General features: G+C 40.1%; 1 protein-coding gene across 1 annotated transcript in view; it reads left to right on the forward strand.

Moving 5' to 3' along the window:
* The first annotated feature begins 397 nt into the window (after positions 1–397).
* The window catches only part of LOC121925867 (paired box protein Pax-2-like), a 102,256-nt gene continuing 74,761 nt past the window's right edge, over positions 398–27,892 (forward strand). The window contains 3 exon segments of the mRNA XM_042458440.1: positions 398–495; positions 5,142–5,227; positions 20,812–20,931. Coding sequence (XP_042314374.1) covers positions 398–495; positions 5,142–5,227; positions 20,812–20,931 — 304 coding nt within the window.

Genomic DNA, 27,892 nt, shown 5'->3' on the forward strand with positions numbered 1-27,892 from the left:
GACTCTTCTCTAGCATCATGTCTCAAATGAATTGATTTTCTTTCTGTCAGCTTTTTTCACTGTCCAGCCTTCACATCTGTACATGGTGATGGAGAATATAATGGCTTCGATCATTCTGGCTTTATTTCTTTACACTTAGGATCTTATCTAGTTCTTTTATGGCTGCCCTTCCCATTCTAAGTCTTCTTCTTATTTGTTGACTGCAGTCTCCATTCTGATCAACATTTGATCCAAGATATGGGAACTCTATAACTACATATCATGATTCCCTCATTATCTAGGTTGAATTTAGGTAGATCCTTTGTAGTTGTTGTTATTATTATTGTTGTTGTTGTTGTTGTTGTTCAGCCTTTGCACTTTCTTCTTTGACTTTCTTCAGTAATTGTTCCAAGTCCGCATGACATTTGCGAAACATTGGAAAACCAATATAATACCCACTTTAGAAGAATGGAAGATTAAAGTGAATGAGTTTGCAATCATGGACAGACTGTCCATGTACATCGCAGGAAAAGCAACCCAACAATATGAAAAACAATGGGGAGAAATAGGAAAACTTTGGCAGGAGTGATGCTTTGATATGTGTGGTGATTGATAAATGTTTATTGGAAGCTTTATATTGTACAAACTTAATAAAAAGAAAAAGGAAAAGAAAAAAAGGAAAATAATTGTTCCAAGTCTATAAAGTTTTCTGCTAGTAGTATAGTGTCAGTCACATATGTTAACTTAAGATTGTTCCTTCTTCCTATCTTCCTTCTTCTTTGTCTAGACCTGCTCTTCGTATGATATTTTTCAGCATACAAGTTAAACAGGTGGGGTGATAGGATGCAGCTTTGCCTGACCCCTTTGCCAACTGGGAACCATTCTGTTTCTCTATATTCTGTTCTAACAATAGCCTCTTGTCCTAGGTTCAGATTTCTCATTAGGACTGTCAAATGTAGTGGCACCCCCATATCTTTAAGAGTGTCCCATAGCTTTTTGTGATCTATGCAGTCAAAAGGTTTGCTATAGTACAGTGCACCCTTCTCTTATGTGGGGGATCCATTCCGGAACCCCCTCCCCGCGTAAGAGAAAAAACGTGAATGCTAAAGCCCCATTCAAATGAATGGGGCTTGTGCCTGTGGTGGCGCAGCACCATTATTTCCTTCCAGCGTGCGGCTCCCTCGCTTCTGTCGCGGCTTCCAGCATATGCTGGAAGCTGTGTAAAATGTGCCCACATATAAGGGGGGGGGGTGCACTGTATATAAAGCATATGCTGATTTTTTTCTCCCTGGAATTCTTTGGTGCACTTCATTAGCCATCATATGTGGTTAATGAAGGTTCCTAGTGCCTCTTCCTTTCCTGAACCCTGCCTGCCCCTTTGGGATTTCTCTCTCCATATATGATTGAAGTTTATGCTGCAGCCTTTTAAGCATAATTTTCCTTATGAGGGAAATTAATGCTATGACACTATAATTGCTGCAGTCTTTTGTGTGTCCTTTTTTGTGGATGAGGATGTATATTGATAATTTCCAGTCTGATGGCAACTGTTTTGTTTTCCATATTTGTTTGTATATCACTAGAGTTGATTCTATCTGTGTGAATTGTAGCAATTCTGTTGGAATTAACATCTGTTCTTGGTGATTTATTTTCCCCAATATCTTTACTGCAGCTTCTATCTCACTCTCTAGGATTTGGGGTTCACTTTCGTATGATTCTTCATTCCATGCGTTATCCATTTTTCCCCCTTCTCTTTTATGTAACTCTTCTATGTATTGTTTCCATCATCTTTATTTCTTCTTGATCTTGTAGCATGTTCTTCTTCTGATCATATAACATTCCTGCCCTTGGACTGAACTTTTCTTTGAGTTCCCACATCTTGAGGAAGAGGTATCTCCTTCTTCCTTTTTTTGTTGTTGTCTTCTGTGTCTCTGCATTGGTTATTGCAATAGTTTTCTTTATGCTGCACACTAATCATTGAAGAGTTACATTCATGGCTCTGGCTTTGTTCCTATCCCTCTTTTCGTTTGCTTCTCTTCTTTCTTTTATTGATTGAATTGCTTCATTTGTTATCCATTGTTTCTTCTCTTTCTTTTTGGACACTGTTAGTATCTTTCTGCGTTTTTTCTTGACTTCTGCATGTCCTTGGCTTCTGACCATAGTTCTTCTGGTTCCTAGTCGATTATGCTTAATAGTGCAAATCTATTTCTTACATTGTTTGTAAATTTTGTTGATATATTGTTCATATTGTATTTTAGTATGATGATTTTTTTCCCCTTAGCTTTACTCTAATTTTTGTTATAAGTAGTTCATGATCTGTTCCACAGTCAGTGCCTGGTCTAGTTTTTGCTGCAAAAAAATCCATCTTTTTCTTCCAGTTATATAATTATCTGATTTTTGAATTGGCCATCTGTGATGTCAATATGTATTGTCTCCTCTGGTTGTATGAAGAAAGTATTTGCAATGAATAGATTGTTGGCCTCACAAAATTCTATTAGTTTCTCTCCTGCTTCATTTCTTGTACCTAGACTGAATCTTCTTAGAGTTTTTTATTCTTCTTTGCTACCAACTTTAGCATACCAGTCTTCTATGATTAGCCTGCAAGACTGTGTTGCTGTGTTGTCAATTTCTTTCTGGACTCCTTCATAGAATCTCTCAATTTCTTCTGCCACTGCCTCTGCCTCTGTGGTTGGTGCATATACTTGGATTATTTTGATATTTATAGGTTTTTTCTGAAGCCTCACTGTCGTCATTCCTTGCATTGAGCCATGACAGTTAAAGCAGTGTTAAATTGCATTATTTCTGTAATGTAGATGCAGCCAAGGACTCATAGATATTTAGCTGGAAAGAAGGCAAGAATAAAAGATACATTTCTCTACTTTCCCTCAATTTGGTGGGCTTGAGCAAGTTGAGGTGGACTCAGAGGCGTATGGTAAATACTCTCTCTCTCCCTGTGTGTGAGTACCTGCTGAAAATCATAATATTAGAATCTTACATAATGGAGAGAATCAAGATATTAACAATGCTGAATGCAGCAGAGGGTGGGCATGAGAGTGTGCAGCCCTGCAGTTACCATTTTGACAAGGAGCCTCTTGTTTATAGCTTAGCCCTCCTTTGAAGGTAGCTAAAGAATCCTCCACATTTAGCTATTTTGTGTTGTTTTAATATACAGAGCAACAGCAAAATGACTTAGGGAGCTGGGGACGTTTAGCCTGGAGAAAAGAAGGTTAAAAGGTGATAAATGATAGCCCTGTTTAAATATTTGAAGGGATGTCATATTGAGGAGGGAACAAGCTTGTTTTCTGCTGCTCCAAAGAACAGGACCCAGAACAATGGATGCAAGCTGCATGAAAAGAGAATCCACCACAACATTAGGAGGAACTTCCTGTTCGACAGTGGAACACATTCCCGCGGAGAATATTGGAGTTTCTTGGAGGTCTTCAAACAGAGGCTGGCTGGTCATCTGTTGGGGATGCTTTGATTGGGATTTTCTGAATGGCAGAGGGTTGGACTGGATGGCCCTTGTGGTCTTTTCCAGCTCTACGATTCTATGATTCTATGATCTGCTCTAGAATTTTTCCTGGTATTGATTTCCTTCCCTTTCCTTTTTAAATGTCCCAACAAATTTCACTTCTACTGTTATCTCTTTAGTGTTTTCCTAGGATCTAATAAGAAAATAATTAGTCTAGGAAATGGGTGCAAGGAATGAGAAGACTTTTCCTTCTCCCTTTAAAAAGCATCCTGGAGTTGAACTGTAGCCTCACAGGTTTTGATTGTAGTGAGGGAAAGCATTTCATGGCCAGGCAGGCAAATCAAACAAAAACAAGAAGGATTGCCTTGTTGAAAACCTGAACCCACAGAACAAAAACCCACAGAGGATAACTCTTGGGACACTGTGAAGCCCTTAACACTAGGCCTTGGGAAAAGGGGCACTAGGTTAAACCATATCTTTTGTGGTGTACATGTATGAGTCTTCAAGTCACCTGCTGACTTATGGTAACCCCATGAATTTCATAGGGTTTTCTTAGGCAAAGAATACTCAGGAGTTGATTTTTCCAGTTCCTTCCTCTGAAATATAGCCTACAGAACCTGATATTTGTTGGTGGTCTTCCATCCAAGTACTAACCAGGGCTGACTGTGCTTAGCTTCCAAGGTGCCTTTAGGACATGTAGTCCTTCATCTTTGGTGGACCATCATGAACATTCTAGAGCTTCAAGATGACATATCTTGTTATGTTTTATTTTAATATTGCCTGTCAGGATATGGGTGTGAACATAATTAAGATTCTGACTGAGGGAGGGAAAGCTAAATATTTTCCAGTAAAATCCCAGCTCTGCTTTGGTGCCACAACAAACAACCATTCCCAAAATTCCCTAGCATTGAGTTATGGCAGTTAAAGTGGTGTCAAAGTGGATTAAATCTGCAGCGTGGATGTAACCCTTATTGCACAAAAAGAAACAACCACTAATTACTTATTTGTAGCTGTTAATTACACATTTGGACCACAGAACACATATGTACATGTATTCATGTGATATGTTGTTGTGTGCCTTGAAGTTATTTTTGACTTATGGCAACCGTAAAGTGAACCTTTCACAGGGTTTTCTTGACAAGATTTGTTCAGAGTGGTACCTGTATATTTTCCTTCCTTGTGTGCTTTGGTAAAACAGTTATGATTGGGGGAAAACCATGGGAAGAGCTTAAACTGGCCACAACACCATGGTTTCCCAACAGATACTGCATTGCATTCTGTAAACGTCTTGGGTCTCCTGACATCTAATTGCATCCAAAGGTCTATGTGTCTTTTAATTTTTTAAAATATATTTTGCTACCATTGTTAGTCAGTATTAATGACCAGTTTGTCAAACTCTTTTTGAGAATGAAACTATGACATTACCCTTCTCTCCTTTATAGGAAGGGAAATTTGGTCCTTGATGGTTAAGCAGTAGGTAGTGAGTAGTAGATTTATTCTCTTTGATGAAGAGAGAGTCGTTTGATCATGAAGACAGAAATCTTAACACAAGTCTGCCATCCTTCTCTCCCTCCAAACACATTATATATCTGATTTTTATGGATTAGTCCACTCATTAAATCTGATTTTCAATCTGCAGAGTCCATCATAGTGGTTCAGATTAATGTATTTGTTGTTGTTGTTGTTATGGCAGGATCATCAGAACCAAAGTGCAGCAGCCTTTCCACCCGACACCAGATGGGACCGGGACAGGAGTGAGTGCACCTGGACACACTATAGGTAAGGAGAAAAAAATGAGGTAGTGCAGCAGGAGAAGAAAAGTTGGGATTTGAGTGATCAAAGATTCAATACAGTGAAACGAAAGGACAGTACTAGATGAGGTAAAGCAACTCCCAGGGATGAGCCTCAAAGGCCAAAGAGGCAAGGAGCTCAAGGTTAGATCTTGTTCACAGCAGACATGTACTATAGTGTCATCTTGTAGCTGCTTTCGTGACATGTTTTTTTTCATTTTTATATGTCTGCTTGCAGTTCTATTGCTTGGTGCATTTCTGTGCCAACATATCTCTGTTAGGGAAGTCAGTAGCTACTAGCAAGTTGTTCTGTAACAGTGTGAATAATCCCATGCAATGTCTTCCTCTTTCCACATTTCCAGCATTCATTGGAATGAGAATATCCTGAATAGAGCTTGACTGCAGTGCAGATAAGATGCTGGTCTCAAAAACAATTTCTGATGCAAGAGTCTGATTGCAGAGAAACACATATAACAAACTTTGCTCACCTCGCCTTAGAACAACGGTGGCTCCATTAGCATAGTTTCCTACCCTAAATAATGCTTAGAGAGGGCAGGAAATAGCCTTTCTGCTGCCATTTTTCATTTAGAAAGAGGGAAGGAAACACAGTTGTAGAGAATTAAATGAGTCACATAGTTTTGCAGTGTCCAGGAAGGATAGCGCTCTCTCTCTCTCTCTGTCCCTTACACACACACACACACACGGTGAAACTGGAAAGACCCAGAAGAGCATTTCTACTTTTCCAATAAGTTCTAATTTGTAAAAGACTGGATCTTTTTGTTCATGTTGACAAAACAAGGTGTGGTGGGAGATCCCTTGTTTTAGGGAAGAATCATAAACCCAAAAGTTTCTGGAAGTATGACTCATAACCCCCAAATTGAGGAGTAATGAGGGAAAATGAGGTAGCATGCCTGAGAGTCCCTATGGGTACCACTTTTAACTCTTTAAAAAAAGGAATTATGGCCCTTGCTAAGGAGAAGACAATTGCTATTATGCAGCAATAGTTGTCTTTTTTCAAGTGTTCCATAGAAAACCATGCATTTGAAGGGTTCTTGAAGGGTACTAGAGGAAGAGAAATACAGTAAGTTCTCCAAGGTGGGAAAAGATGCATCTTTCATGCACCATATAGACTGTTTCTGCCAGCCACCTAAACTAGTTCCTAAGGCCTCCATAGAAATGTTATCAACACTCTTTTTTTCATCAAAACACACAAAACTGTTTCCAAGATCCTTGGCTTCACCCTTCTACATTATATTGGTAGCTTTCTATTTCTCTTCCACCTCAACCTTTAAGTACACAAATAGACTCTCATTTGCAACTAGGTCCTTCCTTTCTCATTAACAGGATGCAATCTTCTAGCTGGAAGAGCATTCTGGGCCATGGTAACGATACTATCAGCTCCTAACAGTAGTCAGTGCATCAGTGACTAGACTGCTGTTGCACTCAGCTTTGCTAAGGGAAAAGCATTTTCTAGGTAACAATTATTGTGTAGTTTCAGTATTTCAGGGAAATTGTATTTTTTGTTTAAACAAAAGCATATTTGAGGCAGAAAAACAAATTATTTTTTTCAAAACCAGTGTTTATATGTTCATCATAGCTGGTTATTTAAGGATCAGCTTATATTCTGTGATTCAAATCTTTGGATTGATTAGGTCACAGCAGTAATGCAGAAGGAAGGTTGATGTTTTGTCTTTAGTCAGACCATATAGCTCTCATGTGGCTTCACCACAACATCCTGTAGAGTTCCACAGTATTAATTTTATTTCTGTAGGAGTTCTGTTAACTAACAGCATACCAGAACTTTCAAAAGGAAGCTTTGGAACTGCATAAACTGTAACAGCATATGCTAAGAAAATGAATTATAATTCATATTCTTAGCATGTGCTATTACAACATAACAATATACTTGTGTATACATACTTTGTTGCTTAGTCATAGTTGATGACATCTGAAGAAGCCAATGTGGCTGCACAGCTAATTCAAAGAGGAAAAGAAAAGAAAAAGGAGTATGTATACAGAATGGAAGGACAGACAAATCACCAAGGAAGAGTAGAGATGTGTATCCCAAGCTTGAAAGAATAGTATAAGGAAAGCTAAAGCTCAAAATGAGCAGATTAACTAGGCCTTGTTACAGACCGCCCGGAAAGGGTGGTCTCACGCCGCTGCCGGTTGCAGCGCGGAGGAGTCTCAGCAGCCAAACTGCGCAACTCCTCCGCGCTGCAAATAAGAAGTGCCAAAATGGTGCTTCTCTTTGCAGCGCAGATATGACGCTGCGAGGCGCCAATGGCGCACTCACAGCATCATATAAGCTGCGCGACGTGTGGACACATCACGTCCGCTACGTAAAGATGGCAGCCCCTGTGTGGAACGGGCACCGCCATTTTGTATGGACTCGGTCCAGATTAGGGTTAGGGGCGTCCGGAAGTGACGCCCCTTTCTAACCCTAATACGGACTCAGTCCGTACTATAGGCCCGATTGTAACGGGCCTAGGCAAGCAAAGGACACTAAGGGCCCTTTTCAGATACAAGAGTGGAATTGCTGTTCAGTAAGGATGACAAAATGTTAATTGCACAATGAAAAAGCAGAACTACTCAATACACATTTTGCTTTGTTTCCCCCTCTGCAGCAGCAGAGAGTTTGGAAAGGAATCTGAATTGCAAATCAAGATTGGCAGGGAGTTAGGAATCATAAAAATATTCTAAGCAAGTTCACATTTTCAGAGCCGGATGAACTGCATTCTAATGTTTTGAAGGAACTTGCTGATGTACTCCCTGAACCTCTTGCCATAATTTTGACAGAAATTTTGGTGTGTAGCAAAGTGTCTAAGGAATGGAAAAGATCCAGGAAACTATAGGCCAGACAGGCTAACTTCAACCAGGAAAAATATTAGAACAGATTATATATAATTCTGTTTGCAACTATCTTGATGACAATGCAGTGATCAGTAGGAGCCAGCATGGAGTTGTCAAGAACAAATCCTGCCAAATTTTCTATCTTTTAAAAAATCAGATCACTAGTTTAGTAGATGTTGAGAATAATGTGGATGTCATTTATCTGGATTTCAGAAAAGAGTTTGATAAGGTCTCCCCTAATGGAATAGATTGAAACTCTGTCAGATGGATCAATAATTGGCGGGAAATACATGCTCAGAGAGCGATCATCAGTGGATGAAATACAAACTGGAAGGAGATCTTGAGCAGAGTGACTCATGGTTCTGTCCTAGGACCATTACTCTTCAACATTTTTACCAGTAACTTGGAGAATAAGGTATAGGGAATCATTTTCAAGTTTGGAGATGGCAGAGAACTGGGGAGAGTAGCTAACACATTGGAAGATAGGAACAGAATCAAAATGACCTTGATAAACTAAAAATTGGGCAAAAATTAATAAAATGAAATTCAGTGGAGATGTATACAAAGCTCTACAGTTAGGCCACAAAAACTAAATGCACAGATATAGGATAGGGGGTACATGGTTCAGCAGTACTACCTGTGAAAAGGATCTGGGGATTATTGCTCATCATAAGGTAAACATGAGCCAGCAGTGTGATGCTTCAGCAAAAAACAAACAAAAAAAGCAAAAAGTAAAAAGCAAATGCTCTTTTACCCTGCATTAATAGAAACATGGGCCCTGTACAAACTGGCGAAAAATGTCGGCCTGTGGGCAGGGCGAGGGCTAAGCATCTGTATGCTTCAAGCCCAGGGTGTCATTGTGGCGCAAACCGGTCTACACAGCATGCACCACAATGATGCGCCTCTGGCACAGTGCCCAAATGGTGCAGCGCTAAAGGGGCATCATCACACCACATGGCGGTGGCTCTGGCACCCCTCCAGGGCACAAAAATACCTTTTTGTGCCTACAGAGGCTGGATTGGTGCCACGACATGTAGTTGTTGTGGCATCAATCTGGCCAGTAAAGGGGCAGCTGCAGACCACCTTTGGGGTGGTCTGTATACCCCAGGGGTAGGCAATCTTTTTGAGCCGGGGGCCAGGTTGCTGTCCCTCAGACAACTGGGGGGCCGAAGCCAAAAAATAAATAACTAAATAATTTTTTTAAAATGTAAATAAATAAATAAACCGGGACAAATGTAGGACAACATTTTCAAATGGTGGACACTTTTTTTTAAAAAAGTGGAGGAAACGCAAAAAAATTTGCTGATTTTTTAAAAAAATGTTAATATAAATGCATGTTTCTGAGGCATCTATAGACAATTGCCCCCCTTGCCCCTGCATGCGAGAGGCCAAAGGCCCCGGCGGCAATCGGCGGCAGGACCGGGCTGGGGCCGGTCCCAAGGCCTTGCCGGGCCGCATCCGGCCCGTGGGCCGCAGGTTGCCTACCCTTGGTATAATTCCAAGCTGAGGGAGGTACTACTCCCACTTTATCCTGTGCTGATCAGGTATCATCTGCATTCAGTTTTGGATGCCTCATTTTAATGATCTGGATATAGACAAATTGGAGCAGATTAAGTCAATGAGGATGATAAGAGGTATAGAGAATGAAACATATATAGGAAGGTGGCTTGACATGTTTAGCTTGCTGAAGAGAAGACTGATAGATGACAATATTGCACTACCTCAAGGGCTGTCACAGAGAGGAGGGGAAAGGCTTGTTCTCTGCTGCCTCAGAGTGTAAGACTAGGTGTAATGGTTTGAAATTACAGTAAGGTAGGTTTTGATTGAATATTACAAGAAACTTCTTGATAGATAGATACATATACAGCAAGAGAAACTCCACAAAAGTGCAGATCTGTTCACACTGTGTCACACAAAAGGAATTCTGGTTAAATTTTTGCACCCACTGAAACCAGTGGCAGTCCCTTGGCCAGTGGACAGGCCATCCTTAGCAGTGTGTCTTTCATCAGCAGTGGGTACTCATGGCCTAATCCAGCAATTTGCTTAGATTTGTATATGAATAACCAAAGACAGAACCTGAGCAGAACAATGGAGGACAGGAGGTCTTGGAAATGTCTCATCCACTGGGTTGCTATGAGTTGAGGCTGTCAAAGTCAAACCTAAAAACATCATGTAGAAAAATATTTTCTTTTAAAAATGTTTTTCTTAGAACTGTGACAACAGCTGTCATTTTAGAAGAGGCCTTCTCCTTGTGTATGGGACAAGGCCTCTTTTAAAATGGTAGAACTCACCAAAATGACAGCAACGCAAAGAAATCCAGTAAGCCCAGGAAACGACGACATTAGTTCAAGTAAGTGGTATAAATCCCAACACATTTTACGCAATTAGCTCTTCATCAGAGAACTGTCAGAAAAAGAATTAACACACATCTATTGCAGGTTCAGCAACCACTGTAGGAATCACTAGGTCAGTGGCTCATTTTGGAGTGAGTCATCTAAGAAATTGAAATAGATATGGACTATTTCTTTTTCTGTCACTTCCTTGATAAAGAGCTAATTGCTCTTTTTAGACACTGGGATTTATACTACTTGGATTAATATTGGAGACATTTGTCTCCTGCATCTGCTGAATGTCTACTTTTTTCTTTAAAAATTAGGTCCCTGTTTCATTCCACACCTTGTCTTTTTGTAAAAATGTTTCTCTTAGCTTGCAATTTGGGTATGCATCATTACTAAACATACGTTTAATTTTTTAAACAGTTTACTACTTGATTAATCAAGACCATATTTTAATCACTTCAAAGCTTTTAAAGATAATTCCTCATAATACTAATCAGCACCGGATGTATTTGATTTATTAATGTAAGTTTATTTATTAGCTGCTGGTCTCAATAGTAAAGCAAAAGAACACACTTCCCCATGGCTTAGAGGTGCAGGTGGACACAGTTCAGGCTTTAACCCTGAAACCAAAAAGGGTGGAAATTAAGTTACATTTTATGACATGCTTGAGAATATTTATGGACAATTATTTCCATGTGCATATTGTCCACTTCTTGTGAGACTGGCTGGAGCCAATAGAAGTGGCATTAATAATACTTATTCTGAACAGTTGGTTGCTGGCCAAGGACTTTCTCTTGATCAGTTAAAATGTGTTTGTGCTGTTAAACTAAGATTTGTATTCTAAGACCAATATGTGATTTCCCTTTGTGACATGCTATCTCAGCAATGTGCAGGAGGTATGGACAGCTAGCAAGGGGCAATGATGGACCAGTCAGCTTGATGCCAATGCCAGAAAAATGGCCAGAGTAGACCACTAAACACTTAGTCCTTTGAATACTTAAAACAGAATAATGTGATCACTGAGAGCCAAAATGGAGTTCTGAAAAGAGATCATGCCAGACTATTCCTACCACTTAAAAAAACAAAAAATGAGAGTCTTTCTAGCTTGGTAGACGGGGGGAATGCTGGGGATGTAGTGTATCTTGATTTTAGTAAGGCTGCTGGGAAGTGCCTACCCTGTCTGGATATTATTTCAGATACTTTGGTAATGTGGATTATGGGATGCTCCTGTTAGATGAATATGTGATTAGCTGAAATCAGCGATGCTCATTGATTGGAGAGAAATTAAATTTATGTTGCTATAGGGAATTGTCTTGGGTCCACTTTTACTCATCCTCTTTATAAATTACTTGGAGAAAAGAACAGAGGGCAGGCCCATCAATTTTGCAAATGTCTCCAGACAGGGAGTGTTACCTAATATCTTAGAGGATAAGGATGCAGCATTATCTTAACAGACTGGAGAACTATGCCAAAATTTACAGAATGTATTTCATCAGGGATAAATGAAAGATTCTGCATGTAAGGAGGGGGGGGAAATCAGGTTCACATATATTGTTTGACAACAGTATTTGTATAAAGGATCAAAGGTCTTTGTTTCAAAGTGAATTGGCTTATTTATAAAATGTGTAAGTGTGTTGATTCCTTAGAGGAAAACCATCAAGTGGATAATAATTTTACTAGGACCAATGGAAAAGTTACAGGATTCTTTTTCGTGATGCGTGGTATGCTATACAAAACCACCACCAGGGTGTTTTATACCATTTTAGGAATGTAAATAGTGTTCAGAATTAAAAAGAGAAGCATTTGCTTTGTGCCTCAAGGGTTTATGGCCAGGTACAGACCGCTGGAAAGCGGCAGTCTGGGACCGATTTTAGGACTCGGCAGTGCAGAATGTCTGCATGCTCCCAAGCCCTACCGCACATCGCTGACGCCATCATGGCTCGGCCCCATCCACATGGGGGCTGCCATAATGCCGCACACACGGCACAGCGTCCAAAGATTGCCATGCTGTGTGTGCGTCATCGGTGCATGTGATGGCACCAATGGTGTAACAATGGTGCCTGGCACGCGGACTAAAAAGAACCTGCTTAATCCTGATGGAGGCTGTGGCATTTGGGTGGTGCAGTCTCCTTGCAGCAGAAAAACGGGCGGCTATAGGCTGCCCTTTCAGGGTGGTCTGTCAAGCCCCTATATGTATGTCATGAGATTATTATGCCTGAGGGGAAGCTGCCCATTTTGCCCATTTGTATTGGGCTTCCAACAAATAATAGATAGACCCTGGCCAAGTAAAGACATTTAGGAAGTGGGGCTGAGGAAAAAAAAATAAGGACTTCTCCTACAGAAGGCAGATGGAGCTAATAATTACTTTCAAATCATTATGCTATATTAAAAATATACTCTTTTCTATGATAGGAGTGCAAATAATGCAGAACTTCACAAAGCGCGGGATGAGTCCTTCCTGAATCTTCATTCGCGAAGCAAAGCCAGAGAGAAAGAGATATACTGGACTGTAACTTCCAGCAGTCCTAGACAGCATAGCAATTGTGAGGAATGATGGAACTTGCAGTCCAGCAACATGTAGAAGGCCAGATATTTTCTACTCCTGTTCTATAGCTACCCCCAATTAGAATTGTTGTTGTTGTTGTTGTGTACCTTTCCCCCCTGAATGGGTTTTCTGAGGCTGAGAGCATGTGACTTGCCCAAAGATATCCAGTTGGTTTGATGGCCTAGACCCCTTAAATCAATTGGTTTACTTTAATTAGGATTATACCTAGGTCTTTCATGGTATAAATATTAGTAAAGAGGTTCAGAGATATAGTGCACACAAAATCTATATTTGTATAATATATTGCAGTGAAACGTGTAAGCTACACTATAGAGAAAGTGTGGGATAACACTTGACCTTAGCTTAGACTAGTTATTTTATCAATGCTGATTTTTAAAAAGGTCCAGATTCAAGATTTTGCAGAGAAATCTCTAATTTCTGCAGAGTAATGGTTGATGGTGCTATATGGTACACTTTCTGTGAAACCATCAGAACAATAAAATAGACAATTAAATGGGATGCACTAGATGGCATTTAGCTTTTGGGGGAATACAGGTGGATATTCAGGAAGGGGAATGAAATGTCACTGTTTAGTCACAAACTATTGAGTTTGGAGAGCATATTGTTTCAAATGGCAGGAGGTTACAAATGTGAGGACCCTTCTGCTCCAGTAACCAATTACAGTACAGGTAGAGATGAATGGATATGATGGTTTCAGGAAGTAATCTAACATTTAAGGTATGAGTGTGTACACTCATGTGCTTTTATAAAAAGAATGTTTTTAGCTCTCAAGTTCATGGAAAAATGTAGGGGGAAATGTGTTTAAACCAGAAGGGCCTGGATGAGATAGATCAGTGTTTCAAAAATAGTACCTCTGAACTCTGAACACCTTCCTTCCTTCCTTCCTTCCTTCCTTCCTTCCTTCCTTCCTTCCCTCCCTCTCTCCTTCCTTTTAATTTACATTTGGTATTATATAGGCTTAATAATTTCTAAAAGAGTAGAAAACTGTTGGTGAGCTGGGTTTGTGTCTGCTATGAACAGAAAAAGCTTTCTCAGCAGTGTTGTTCTTTATAGCTCAATACTTAATAAAACATGGGTTTTCTAATAATTGTGTGTAAATTTCTGTAATGATTTCACTGTTAGAGTACTTCTTTAAGCTGTCTCAGGTGAGGCCATGAGGAGAATCATCGATAATAATTGTGTTCCTGTAGAGGTGTACTTTCTTTTGTGAAAGGACTGAGGATGGGTTACAGAGAAGTATTGGGTCTCCTATATACCGGTATGCTCAGGGAGGAAATACCATGTAATTGTCTGCTGACATAATAAAATTAGCCTGTCACATGAGTGTTTACACTTTTTATTGAGCTTCAACATTCCCAGATTGAAGGCAAATATGTATACGTATGAGATATAGCTTATTTGTAATCTCTTTGATTTTTGCTAAAGTGACTTATTGTACCCATGATGTTCCACAGTGCTGGAAGAGATGGGCCAAATGAAGTGGCTTCCGGCTGTTTCAGGGGTGTGGCATTTATAGGACACACAATCCCAAATAGGCTCGAAGCCGCTCTAATGTGAACTCTGGTTTTTTGGACCAGGGCAAAAAGGAGCCAGGATCAACCTTGATTTTGCCATTTGATAGAAGGGGCACCATTTTGTTAAGCCATTATATTTAATGGGACTTGAGCATCCACGGATTTTGTTATCCAAACTGCCTCCCTTTTATATTTTACTCTTCCTCCAAGCTCATCCCCACTTCTCAGAAAAGAAAAATCTTTCTGTAAGTTTCTCAAGCCCACCCCCCCATTCTTTCATTATGTATTGACTCTTCTTATCCCAGCAGATTTTCTAGGATCCGTCTCATAATTGTTAGTGCCATCATTCTCCATCTCAAAAACTAATCATCCATGTTTTATTCCTCCTGAACTTTCTTATACATACCATCTGTATACATTTGATTTGTTGCCCTAACTCAGTGATTCCCAACCTGTGGGTCGGGACCCCTTTGGGGGTCGAACGACCCTTTCACAGGGGTCGCCTAAGACCATCGGACAACACATATTAGCATGTAGCAATGAAAATAATTGTATGGTTGGGGGTCACCACAACATGAGGAACTGTATTAAAGGGTTGTGGCATTAGGAAGGTTGAGAACCACTGCCCTAACTGGATATTTCTTTGCTAACTCTTATCTAATGAACTGATAAAATTACAACAAGGCTACTTGTTTTTCCACACTTTCTGATGATTCTCCTAGAGATGTCTTCCTATTTCTTTCAAACATGAACATGAATAGCCATATCATTTTTAACTTTGAGTATTCAGCCATCCATTAACAGTTTCTTCGATAGCCTCTGTTTTGGCAACTACAATAGGCCCTTGTCATCCAGGACCCCCCGTGGATACTAAAATCTGTGGATGCTCAAATCCCATTATATAAAATGGGACAGTAAAATGGTATCCCTTTTATAAAATGGCAAAATCAAGGTTTGCTTTTTGGAATTTATATATATTGGAAATATTTTCAAGCCATGGATAGCTGAAGCTGTGGATAAGGAATCTGTGAGTATACAGGGCCAACTGTACAGACTGTTCTTGAATGCCCCACTCTTACTGATAAGCAGTCTCTTTCCCAGTTCTCACATATTTCGGTTCATAATTCTTTTTAAAATTAATTTCATGTAAAACAGTACATACACAACATATGACAAGTAACAAGTGAATATAAGCAAGAATTAAACAAGTTGAGATAAAAATAAAAGAATGAATGAGGATGCAAATAGAGATGGTTATAAGGATGGAATTAACGACAGCAGACTGCATTGGTAAGCCAAGCTGTGTTAAAATTTCTTACACAATGTCGTTCCAAAGTTCTAGATGGGCCAGTAGGATCACAATTTGAGAGTTATTGTTAATATATTCTATGAATGGAAACCATCTCTCTGTAAAAGAATCATGTACCATTGAATTCTTGTTTGATCTATCTAATAATTCTTTCAGTTCTTAATTCATTCTTCAACTTGTTTGATCTATCTGATAATTCTTTCAATTCTTAATTCATTCTTCTTAATATCCTTCATTCTTAAAATCACTTTATTTTTCTAATCTTTCATATGTCAGTTTGCCAGTTGATTTTAACTCTTTATTCACATTTTATGTTTAAAGAGGCGGGGAAATGAAGTTTTTTGAATTCTTGAATTAGATCACTCACAGTGTCTTACATGTATAGAGAAGCAAGATTGCAGAGAGTTAAATCCTTCTGTTGGAACCAGAATGTTTTCTTACAGCACACTCTGGCACACATACTTAATTAGTGTAAGAAAGTTTGTTTCTCGATGCTTGTGCCCATTTAGTCAAGCAGGCTAATGATGCAATGGGGCAAAGATGTTATCTCAGTCTTTTCTGTTTCCTCTGCATCCCTTCATTATGATTCCACGATGACTAAGACAATAAAATGAGAGATTCTAGACCAAAGTACATAATCTTCTAGTCTCCCTTTACCAAGGGCACACTTTCTGCCACTCCAGGGTCTCCTCTGGCTGGCAAACATAGCATCTAGCATTGCCACTAAAGCAAAAAGCTTAAAGGGAACAACCTTTAAAGTGAGCCCAGAAACCTCACACTGAGAATTTTCATCTCTTCTTGTAGTCTCAGGAAATTATCTCTTGATAGAAGCTTGGTCAGATTATCACAATCATAATTTCAGCATTGCAATATTCTTTATACTCTTGCAGTTTATGGAAGGCAATGTCAATATTCTTTCTGAGTGGCTTCTCACTTTCAGAAATCTTGATGTGGCTCTGGTTGTCTTGCATCAAAAGGGTTGGCTTGGACTCTACTATCCCAAAGTCCAGAAGTAAATTATTCAGCGTATAATTTTATTTAATCTTTGCAGAAACACACTCTGGGCATTGGAAGAATCTGCTATTTTGGGTAGTTTCTTATTTGCCCAACTTATAGCTTCTCCACCATAAAAGATCAGGTTTACATTGGTTGATTTTCTGTCTGTCAGGTCTGCAGCCCAGTCTGCATCTGCATAGGCAATCAGTCATGGTTGGCCACAGGCTGGGAGCATTAGTTTTTAATCTGCAGTTCCTTTCAGATATCTGGCAACTCTCTTCACTGCAATGAGATCAAACAGTTTGCAAGTTTCCAACAGTATTAGCAATACCAGGTATGGTAAAATTAGCTATGTATAGGAGCTTTCCAGCTGCAGTCCTATACTTGTCTTAATTTATCAAAGCTCCAGATCTCACATTGTCCTTTAGAGGCCTATTTCCATTAGGGTTGGTGTAACGCTAGCATCCTCTAGGCCAAGACAATCCAGAAGATACATTATCTTCTGTTTTTGATTAAGAATGAAAAATCCAACACTGCTTTTCTCTATTTGTCATAGCATAGTAGAACTGGAAGGGATTACAAGGGCCATCCAGTCCAAACCCTACCATGCAGAAAGACACAATAAAAACACTCATGACATCCAGTTCTGTTTAAAAATCTCCAAAGGAGACATACTCCAAGATAGAATCATAGAATCATAGCGTTGGAAGAGACCACAAGGGTTATCCAGTCCAACCCCCTACCATGCAGGAACTCTCAATCAAAGCATCCCTGACAAATGGGCATCCAGCCTCTGTTTAAAGACCTCCAAGCAAGGAGACTCCACTACACTTTGAGGGAGTGTGTTTCACTGTTGAACAGTCCTTACTGTCAGGAAGTTTCTCCTAATATTGAGGTGGAATCTCTTTTCCTGTAGCTTGCATGATGGGATGTCTCCCAATTTTGAGAATCTAGATTATCTCTTCACAGTGCTTTGTCTTCACTACACAGGATCAGATCATCAACATAACTCATAGTAATCTCTTTATTATTTCTGAACCTCTTGTATACACATTTGTCAGAGGTGACTGTAGTGAACCTGAGATGAGAAGCTGATTTAGTTTCTGACTCACAGCCTGTTTCAAATCATAAATGCTCTTTTCCAGTTTTCATATAAGATGCTCTTTCCCAGGAATTTGAAATCCTGGAGGCTGATCCATCTACAGTTCCACATATAATTCCTCACAAAGTTCACTGTACATAAAAGCTGTTTTAACATCTAGATGTTTAACCTGCATTTTCTTGGCAAGTTCTGATGGTTGTGTGTGTATGTGTGTGTGTGTGTGTGTGTGTGTGTGACTATTAGAGCAACAGTCACTCCGGAGTAAAAAGAACCCAGTATTTCCAGGTTCTTTTTGTGGCACTGGAGTGATGTCACAAGTGCACCAGTGGCACACTTGTGATGTAAGTGTAGTGACATGCGGATGATGTGCATTGCTTACGTCAAAATGGTGGACCCGGATGGATGGGACACCGCCATTATTGTGCCACCGCACTGTACTAGGGTTAGGGACCGTGCGGTTGGTGCATGGTCTCTAACCCTAAAATTGGTGTGAGCCCATTTGCATTGGGCCACTGTAGTCTTTAACATATTCTTGACTGTAGCCTTTTGCCACAAATCTTGCTTTATATTTCTGAATCTCCTCTTGTGCATCCTGCTATGTAGTAAAGACCTATCTACAGCCAATTGCCCTTTTCCCCTTCTGGCAGTTCTGACAAAGTCCATAAAAGATTGCCTCTCCTCAACAACAGCTTGCACCCACTTCTCAGAATAAGGCTTTGGCAGCCCCTTGTCTTTTGCCAATTGGAGGGTTGGAATTCTTTCCTCTGTGGTAAGATAAGAGAATCTGCCAGGTGGCCTCTATTGCAGTGCGCCGCAGGGTCCTCCAAGGCCTCGCTGAGGCCTGGGAGCACTCTCCGCGGTCGGAGCTCCGGCCGCGGAGACGCTCCCTCCCAGGCCACATCGTCACTCCGGAGTAAAAAGAACCCAGTATTTCCAGGTTCTTTTTGTGGCGCTGGAGTGATGTCACAAGTGCACCAGTGGCACACTTGTGATGTAAGTGTAGTGACATGCGGATGATGTGCATTGCTTACGTCAAAATGGTGGACCCGGATGGATGGGACACCACCATTATTGTGCCACCGCACTGTACTAGGGTTAGGGACTGTGCGGTTGGAGGCCAGGGAGGAGGAAGAGGCCGCTGGAACCGCGGAGATCGCCGCGATTCTAAGCGGCCCTCGTTCCTCCTCCCGGCTTGGGAGCCGGCCTAGGCCTCCCAAGCCGGGAGGAGGAAGAGGCCCGCCTTTGCCCCGCCCCCAACCGAACCGCGGCAATCGCCGCGATTCCAAGCGGCCTCGTTCCTCCTCCCGGCTTGGAGCCGGCCTAGGCGTCCTCCCAAGCCGGGAGGAGGAAGAGGCCCTTGGAACCGCGCGCAATCGCCGCATTCAAGGGCCCACACTCCTCCTCCGGCTTGGGAGGACTCCTAGGCAGCGGCTCCCAAGCCAGGAGGAGGAAGAGGAGGACAGGTTTGAAAATGTAGGACTTTTTTTTTAATTCCTAGCCAGGAAATTAAAAAAAAAAAGTCCTACATTTTCAAATATGGTCCTACATTTGTCCCGGTTTGGAGGTCCTCCATTATGGCAACCCTAGCTATATCTAGTTTTTATCTAGTCTTTAAAACTTTAAAACTTTAAAAATCTGTTTTTAAATCATTATATTTAATATCTTTAGCTTATTTAAACTATTTTACCATTTTAGCCTGTTAAGCCTATTTTTTAATGCTATTGTGAGCTATTGTGAGATCTATTGATATTGGAAGGGTATATACAGTGGTACCCCGGGATACGAAATACCCACGTTAAGAAATTTCCGGGATACGAAAAAATCCCATAGGAAATAACTGTTCCGGGTTACGAAGGTTATTTCGGGTTACGAAGAAAATTTTGGTGCTTTTCGGCTTCTATTTCACAAGAAATCGTGGCTTTCCCCATTAGCGCCTATGGTTTTCGGGCTTGCGAAGGCTTTTCGGGTTACGAAGCGGCGGCGGAACGAAAATTAATTTCGTACCCCGAGGCGTACCCACTGTACATTTAAATGAATGAATATTGAGAGAAATGGTAATAGAATCTTGAGGAAAACTATAAGCTCCATCCCCACTTCCCTCAATTTTAATCAAATCATATAGCTTGTGGGAAAAGGTTCCCATTATGCAGTTACAAACTCTTGCTATTCAAGCACTAGTGGTAAATAATAATAGTATTAGCCCTCTGAAGATGCTAACTACAGATGCAGGCAAAGCATCCGGGATAAATTCTTCCATAACGCAGCCACATAGCCCAGAAAACCCACAGAAAACTATGGACGTCAGCTGTGAAAGCCTTTAACTTCACAATAATAGTATACTGTTGTGTCTTCTTTGGCACAAGGCAAAGGTTTTAAAGGTTGTTGCCCTTTCTGTGTTTATTTATTTCAGTAACACGCACCCAGCACAATCTTGTAACCAAAAGCAGAGTTTGGAGTATTTATTTTTGGGGACTGCATTTCCATTGGCCATAATGAATGCAAGATTCTGAAAACTGGAGTAAAAAAAAGTAAATTCTCTAAATACTGCCAAAAAACCCCAGCCAAAATCAATGCTTTTGAATCCATGCCTGCAGATCTAGAGCATTTAGTCTTAAAATGTAGAGATTTGTAATTAAAAATTATTCTAGTCAGTCTTGAACATCGTGTGATTGGTTGTGTGACAAAAGTAGGGCCTCCTCCTCCCCTGCAGAAGATTCACAAATTGTAAAGATACTTTTAGAAAGGCATTCTTGGGCTCTAACCTTAGCTGGGGACTGATCAGAAACTCTCACAGTGAACACAGCCCTCTCTGGAGAGGCAGGGTGTGTATGTTGCCTTCTACCTTCTGGCTGCTCCTCTCCTCATGGGCCTTTCTCCCTTTTCATTTTGTCCAGTTCCCAGTACAGCATCCCCTCCCGTCTCCAGTGCCTCCAATGATCCAGTGGGCTCCTACTCCATTAACGGGATTCTGGGGATTCCTCGGTCGAATGGTGAGAAGAGGAAACGTGATGAAGGTAGGGGGAGGGAGGGGCTCATCCTCCCTTTTTCTTTCCTTTTCTTCTCCCTCTTATTCTGTCCCCTCATTCTCATTCTTTATGTCTTTCCCCCTTCCCCCACTTCTAAATTCTGTTTGTAGATCAGGGCTTACAGGTACCTTTGAATGTTAGATGAGGTTAAGACTAGGGAGGGTTTCCAAAAACAAGCCTGCTGGACCAGAACACTTTTAATGAAAGGCTACACTCTTCAGATACCTGGCAGGTAGAGTAACCTCTTCTGTTTCTGCAACAAATTCCATTCTCTATTTATTGCTGAGGTGCAGTTTGAGCACTGTCCTGGCAGCAAGTTGACTCACCCTGGCTTTCCAATCAAAACCAGAAAAGGGTGGTTCTAGGAAGGTCCACGTGTACAGAAAGCATGTAAACAGGGTGCTTTTTTCTCATTGTTACTCATTGCAGAATTTAGAGATGTAGATGTGTTAGTCTGGGATATCACTATGCAAAGGAATCTTGTAGTACCTTCAAGACTGTGTAAAAGAAATTGTAGCATAAGCTTTTGTAGACTTGCATGGAGTGAACTGGTGCCCAAGAAGGACCTTTATAATCAGACTATACTTGTTGGGATGGTGATGATGTGACAAGTTCAGTTTTAACTTTGGTCGTTGTTTTCTCGTTGTGTTTGACAGAAAATCTAGTTTCCTGTAGAAGAGTTCAGAGGAAAGAAGGTTTAGGGTTATGGGGGCTTAGCTTAACCCTACAAATAAACATGCATTCAGTGAGAAATGGGGAAATAGCTATTTATTATTCCTTTGTTCAGTGATTGCATATATAAGTTTCAGTGTTACTAATCATGTCATCTTGAAAATGTAGTAATGTAAAGGTAAGCAATCATTCCACAGAGTAACTTACCTAGTCATAATCTTCTAAGTTTTTAAATAGATGTACAGTATGTATGTGTATGTGAGGGCTTTTCAAATTGACATGGATCAGAGTCTACTCTGCATGCATAGGTCTTTTCATACTTGTACAATGGAGGATCGTAGAGCATTTCCCCATATCTAGTTACAGCAGATGCCACATTAATGCTGCCCTACTATTAACAAAAAAGTACAAGAGCAGCATTTCATATCTGTGATAGAGAAGTACAGAGAGAGGAAGCTTTCTCCTATGTTTCTGTCACATCTGAAGCCATTTCAGAATATAGTGTTAATATGGCATGCAGAAAATAGCCTTGTATGGGCTGCTTTTTAGATTTCTGTTTGCCTCATTCAAGCTTTTGGAGATGTAGGGATATATTGTAGAATTGTGTATTATGAAAGTAAACACATGTTAGCTTCAGGAAGGAAGCCAACCTACATATTTGGGGGGGGGGGGAGAGAAAGAGAGAGAGAGAGAGAGAGAGAGAGAGAGGATAAGATGAAGGTACCAACTAACTTATAATAATAACAGTCCCAACAGTACAAGGTTGCTGGCATATCTGAACCAGGGAGACCTTGAAACTGTGGTACATGCGCTGGTAACTTCTCGTTTAGATTTCTGCAATGCGCTCTACATGGGGCTACCTTTAGCTGATTCAAAATGCTGCAGATTGCTCACTAGAACATCTAGATCAGAGCACGTTACACCAATATTGAAATCTCTGCACTGGCTAACGATTAGCTTCCGGGCCCAATATAAAGTGTTGGTGATTACCTTTAAAGCCCTAAATGGCTTGGGCCTGAGTTACTTGAGGGAACGCCTCTACCTACACAATCCACCCCGCACTCTCAGGACTTCTGAAAAGAAACTATTGGAACATCCTAAAGTTAGACTGCTGCCCCAAGACTCTGGAATGGCCTACTGGAAGAGATCTGTCTTATTAACACTCTAGATGCCTTTAAGAAAGCACTTAAAACGGATCTCTTCCGGCGGGCTTACCCACCTGATCTATTATGATTGAACCCAGAAAATCTTTACCTCCTAGGAATGATGTGCATATAGTTTGTAATAATAATTTTATATTGTTTTATTATTGACTGGTAATCAATATATGTATGAAATTGTGAGTTGTGAAATTTATGCATTGTAATGCTGATTTTAGCTGTTGTGTTCCCGCCTCGATCCACGGGGAAAGAATGAAAGAATGATTGGCAAAGGTTGCTCCACCACTAGTTGTTTTCTCCAGGTTTACCTTAAGCCATTTAGTTATTATGGACATTCTATACTATGCACTCTTAGCTATAATAGTAAAAATTAATAAATGGATGAGTTAGCACTCAAATTGCAGTGAAAAAATGTGGAACTTAGGGGCTCACCAGCAGGCGATAGGATATTATTAATAAAGGGCCAATTCAGTAATACTGTGAGCAAAACAAAGAGTAAACAACTAGTAAAAGGGCCAGTAGTTAAAGAGGAAAAATTACTTCCAGTAAATGGCAAGACGTTTTATGGTTGCAATCTTAAGCATGCTGTTAGAGAGCCAGTCCCATTGCACTGAATGAAAAAAAGACTTTTATTTCTGAGTAAACAAAGTTTAGGATCTTGATCACTGACAAATGCAATACAGGATTGTTACAGGGAATGTACTTATTTCTATTTTTGCCTTTCCTCGTTTTCCCAAGCAATACAGAGGAAGAAAAAGAGTTAGAGAGAGGAAACTGGAAGATGCTTGGGCTTTTGTTTGTTTCAATGACATGTTGAAACAAAGTTTTAATTCAGCATGAGCTCATTGTGAAAGCTCATTGTGCCTCAAAGCACAGATGACTGTGGTGTGGAAAGGGCCAGATATATAATAATGCATTGACATTGGAAAGGACCCCTGAAAAGGGCCTGTGTTTTTGAAGGCACATGCCTTCAAGTCACCTGTCAACCTATGGTTATTCCTTATATTTCATAGGATTTTCTTAGGCAAGGAATACTCAGAGGTCGTTTTGCCACTTCCTCCCTCTGAAATATAACCCATCACACATGGTATTAACTGGTGGCCTCTTATCCAAATTCTAACCAGGCTGACCCTGCTTAACTTCTAAGAGTGCCTTTAGAATGTTTAGGCCCAAAGAGGTCTGTACCTACCAAGTTCTTCTCTCTATTTTTCTTCCTTTGTCTCTGTATTGCTTTGGAACATGGGGAGGCAAAAATAGGGATACACCATCAGAGACTAAAGACTCTTCTACCTTGGTCTAAAGATCATGAGTTCTTGCAGTACAGCTCCTTGGGTTTTGCTGGGTTTCTCACATCTGGGTACATTCTTTCCATTCCTGGAGAATGGTATTAGCAGCAATTTCATGGATCTGGCTTAGAGCTCTTCCAAAGGCTTTTTCAAAACTTGGGGCATGGTTGGCTGAGGTGGTACTATGGTTTGAAGGGCAAAGTTTCTCTTCTTTTTTAAAAACCACTTTTTTAGTGTTATAATGCAAATATACTATTTTACTCTATAATTCTAAGGGGGAGGAAAAGATAGAGGAGAATAGAAGCAGACTTGTTTCTTTCAATAAGTGTCAGAAGTGAAAAAATAAAATTACTTGAGAGTAGGGATAAAACATAGCCGCTTTTACCAGTAGTGACCAGAACATAGATGTTTTCCAGAAAGATTGTTTGAACATTTTAAAATCTATAAAGAGCTGAGGCTCTGCAAAGGGTAGAATTCCAAAAGAGATATATTTCCAAGGATACAGACCTTACCCATTAATTTGTAGATGAAACCCAAGGAGAATGTGAGTGGGCAAACTTTGTGATCATACAGGCTATTTGCCTTTAGAAATATATGTCCTTGGTTCAATATTGCCAATCAGAAATCTTTTTGAAAGGACTGGATTTATAGTTACTTTATAGTTAAAGACAGGATGTTTATGTGATTTTTTTCAAGAGATAAAAATACATTTTTCATTCAATGGACAATGTATGGTGAGCCTGCTGCATTGGTGGGCTGGCTATCCAATGCCTCATATTATTCAATGGTAGTGCATGCTTGCAGATGCACTAATGGGGATGAGTGCACATCAGCACCCATTGAATAATATGCAGCTTGAGCATCCATGTTTTCTTCCATCTGCCATGGTGCTTGGAACCGAACTCCCATGAATGGGAAGGGTCCACTGTATTTTTATGTGGATTTCCACATCTTTCCCTGTGTAGTGGTGACTTTTGCTCACACCATTCATGCAAATGCTGGACCACACATACCGGTGATGTTGTCAGGCACCAGGAATGTATCAATGGACAATAGTTTCCATTGATTTCCTGAGCTATAATGGTTTGGAGAGACAAAAATTCCTTCTATGCCTCTAAAGGCTGTTGGCAAACATGACCTAGGAGGTGTTGGGCAGCATTTGGGGGCAAATGTTTGTGAAAAATAATTTTAAAAAATCTGGAGGACCTTAGGCCGAAAAAACAGCTTCTTATGCCAAAATTTATTGAGAGACACTTTTTCTGTGGCTCATTTCCACCTCATATCATAATTCTCGGGGAATGGCTGCATGATAAGTAATCACATTAATAGTTAATCTGCCTGTAAGTGATGATACCGATGCAGTTAACTTATTTGTCTCACCATAAGATTCCTTCATCCAGTGTTGCTAATGAAAAATGTGATCTACCCAAAGAGGAAGGGCTTCTATTCTTCAGTTATAATATATATTTGGACCCCAGATACATACAACATTTGGGGACATTAGTATTTGTGCAAAGACCCCCAAGAATGGCTGTTCCTTCATTTTGAGGGAAACTTAAATCTATCTTAGGTATTTTTGTCCCTTTGTCCTGAATGATGCCAGAATCAATGTCAACTTTCTCTCCTCGCTGGGCAACAGGCAAATTTGCCATCATATCCCATATATTTCAATCTAATTTCTGTACTCTCCCTACTTTATGTAACCACTGCCTCTACTAGAAAATTGCTGTCATTTTATCAGGTTGAATTTTTAAACTGTATTGAATTACTCCTGTTTTAGAAGGGGAAGGGGGTTGGTCAATTTATTTATTGAGAGTATGTATTATTCCAATATATTCTAGTCATATAAGCTGCCTTGATTGCTGCAGCAGAAAGGTAGGGTATAAGAATAAAGTTTATTTATTTATTATTATTCATTTATAGTGTACCCATAACTCTATTGCAGCAATAGAGAGATATAGTGGCCAGTTGCTGTGCCCCTTTAGTCAGTAGACGATATTTCCTCACATTCACTATTAAAAAGCTTTAATAAAAACTTCTAAGCCAATGTATAACAAGAAGTATTGCAAAGAAGAAAAATCACATTTTTGTTTGTGCCTGGTTCATGGATGCCTTGGAGCCTATCCATGAATCCCCTTAGGATCCACAGACCACAGGGTAAGAGCCCTTAGTCCAAGCACCATTTCTTACACCCACAATGGGATCACATCACTGTTTTCATTTAATTTATTCATTACATTTATATCCTGTATTTTTCCAATAAGCATGCCTCTCTTGCTCCCCACTTTATTCTGAACTCTATGATACCAGTAAGGCTAATACTAATGGCACAATATGCTTTCACCTCTCACCACACTTTGAAAGTGGGTTGAAAGAAAGTGATGGGAAAAGAAAAGAATGCTCTGTGTTTTACTAAAGACATTAGTGGCATCCTCTTAATGCAGTGGCATGATAATTAAGGGTGAGCAACATGGGATGCTTGGATGGATAGTGTCTTAGCATAACTCACAATTTCTTAAAAAGGAGGAAGAGAGAGGGGGGAAGGAATGTGGCAGCACCTTTAAGACTAAATGGCCTTTATTTTTGCATGAGCTTTCATGGACTTTTCTTTGGATGCTTACAGAGTGAATCTTGTTAGAATCAAGAAAATTTAACTGTGAGATTCTGAAAGATTAGAATCATAGAGTTGGAAGAGACCGCAAGGGCCATCCAGTCCAATCCCCTGCCATGCAGGAAATCTAAATCAGACCACATAGGATCAAATTATATGTTTGAAAAGGAGAAAGCAAAAATGACTAACATAGACCTAAATTAATGTATTTTTATAGTTTTATTATTGTTGCAAATCACCTCAAGTATTGAAAAGATTACATATTATTAGAGAGTGAGTAGCTTGCCTGAACTTGTGAGTCTATGAATAAGCAAGAACCACCTGCTTCAGAGATGGCTCCCTGTCTCTCAGGGTGCATCTAAATGTCCATAGACTGAATGGTACCATCATTGTGAATTCACGTTCACCCATTTTTGGGTAGATGTAAAACCTTCCTCAGAAAAGCAATCTTGAGATCAATTAGTCCTTCCGTTTTCCAGTGGAAGCCTGCTGTGCCAAGTACTAGCTATTGTGACAATCATAAAGCCCCTCTTCCTCACAAGCAGAGAATTTAGCATAAAGCATAGAAAAGAAGCCAGTCCAAGGACAGGCAGTGAATCCATGGCAGGGAAAACCTATGCAAAACAAATCACTAAAGGAAAGAAGTCAAAGTCACATTCTTCAGATCATATGAATCATGGAGAGAATGCAAAATCTATATAAAGTAGGTGGTTAAACACAACAGATCCAGACCAAGTGAATCCATGTCTGTCAGCTCAAAACGGCTAACAGGGCTGGGGCACTGTATACTGCTAGTTGCACTCCTACTTTGCTGAGAGGTTCCAGAAAGTTATATTTGGCAGCTTGTATTCAATATCTCACAGAGCCTAAAGAGTCTGTGCTGCTTCTTATTTTAACTTTTTTAAATTTATTCATAAAAATCAATATGAAATAGGTGAGCTTATTCAATGACTCTCATCAGTATGAAGATAACATACCTGTTTGCTTCTTTTTTTCTACCAAACTAGGATTTTCCACCAAACCCATTTTTCCTGAGGGCCTGTGGCGGGGAGGGGGGATCAGTAGTCGCCTGGAGAAGTACGAACACAACAAAACTTAAAACTTAATCTACACAAGACAAACGTATTCATGACAAGCAGCTGTAAGTCTGGTGGAAATCATACTGCTTAATTTAAGGAGATAATGGTCTAATTCTTGACTGCCTTGAGTCCAAATTTTAA

The sequence above is a fragment of the Sceloporus undulatus genome, chromosome 3 (genome assembly GCF_019175285.1).
Source record: "Sceloporus undulatus isolate JIND9_A2432 ecotype Alabama chromosome 3, SceUnd_v1.1, whole genome shotgun sequence".
Lineage (NCBI taxonomy): Eukaryota > Metazoa > Chordata > Lepidosauria > Squamata > Phrynosomatidae > Sceloporus > Sceloporus undulatus.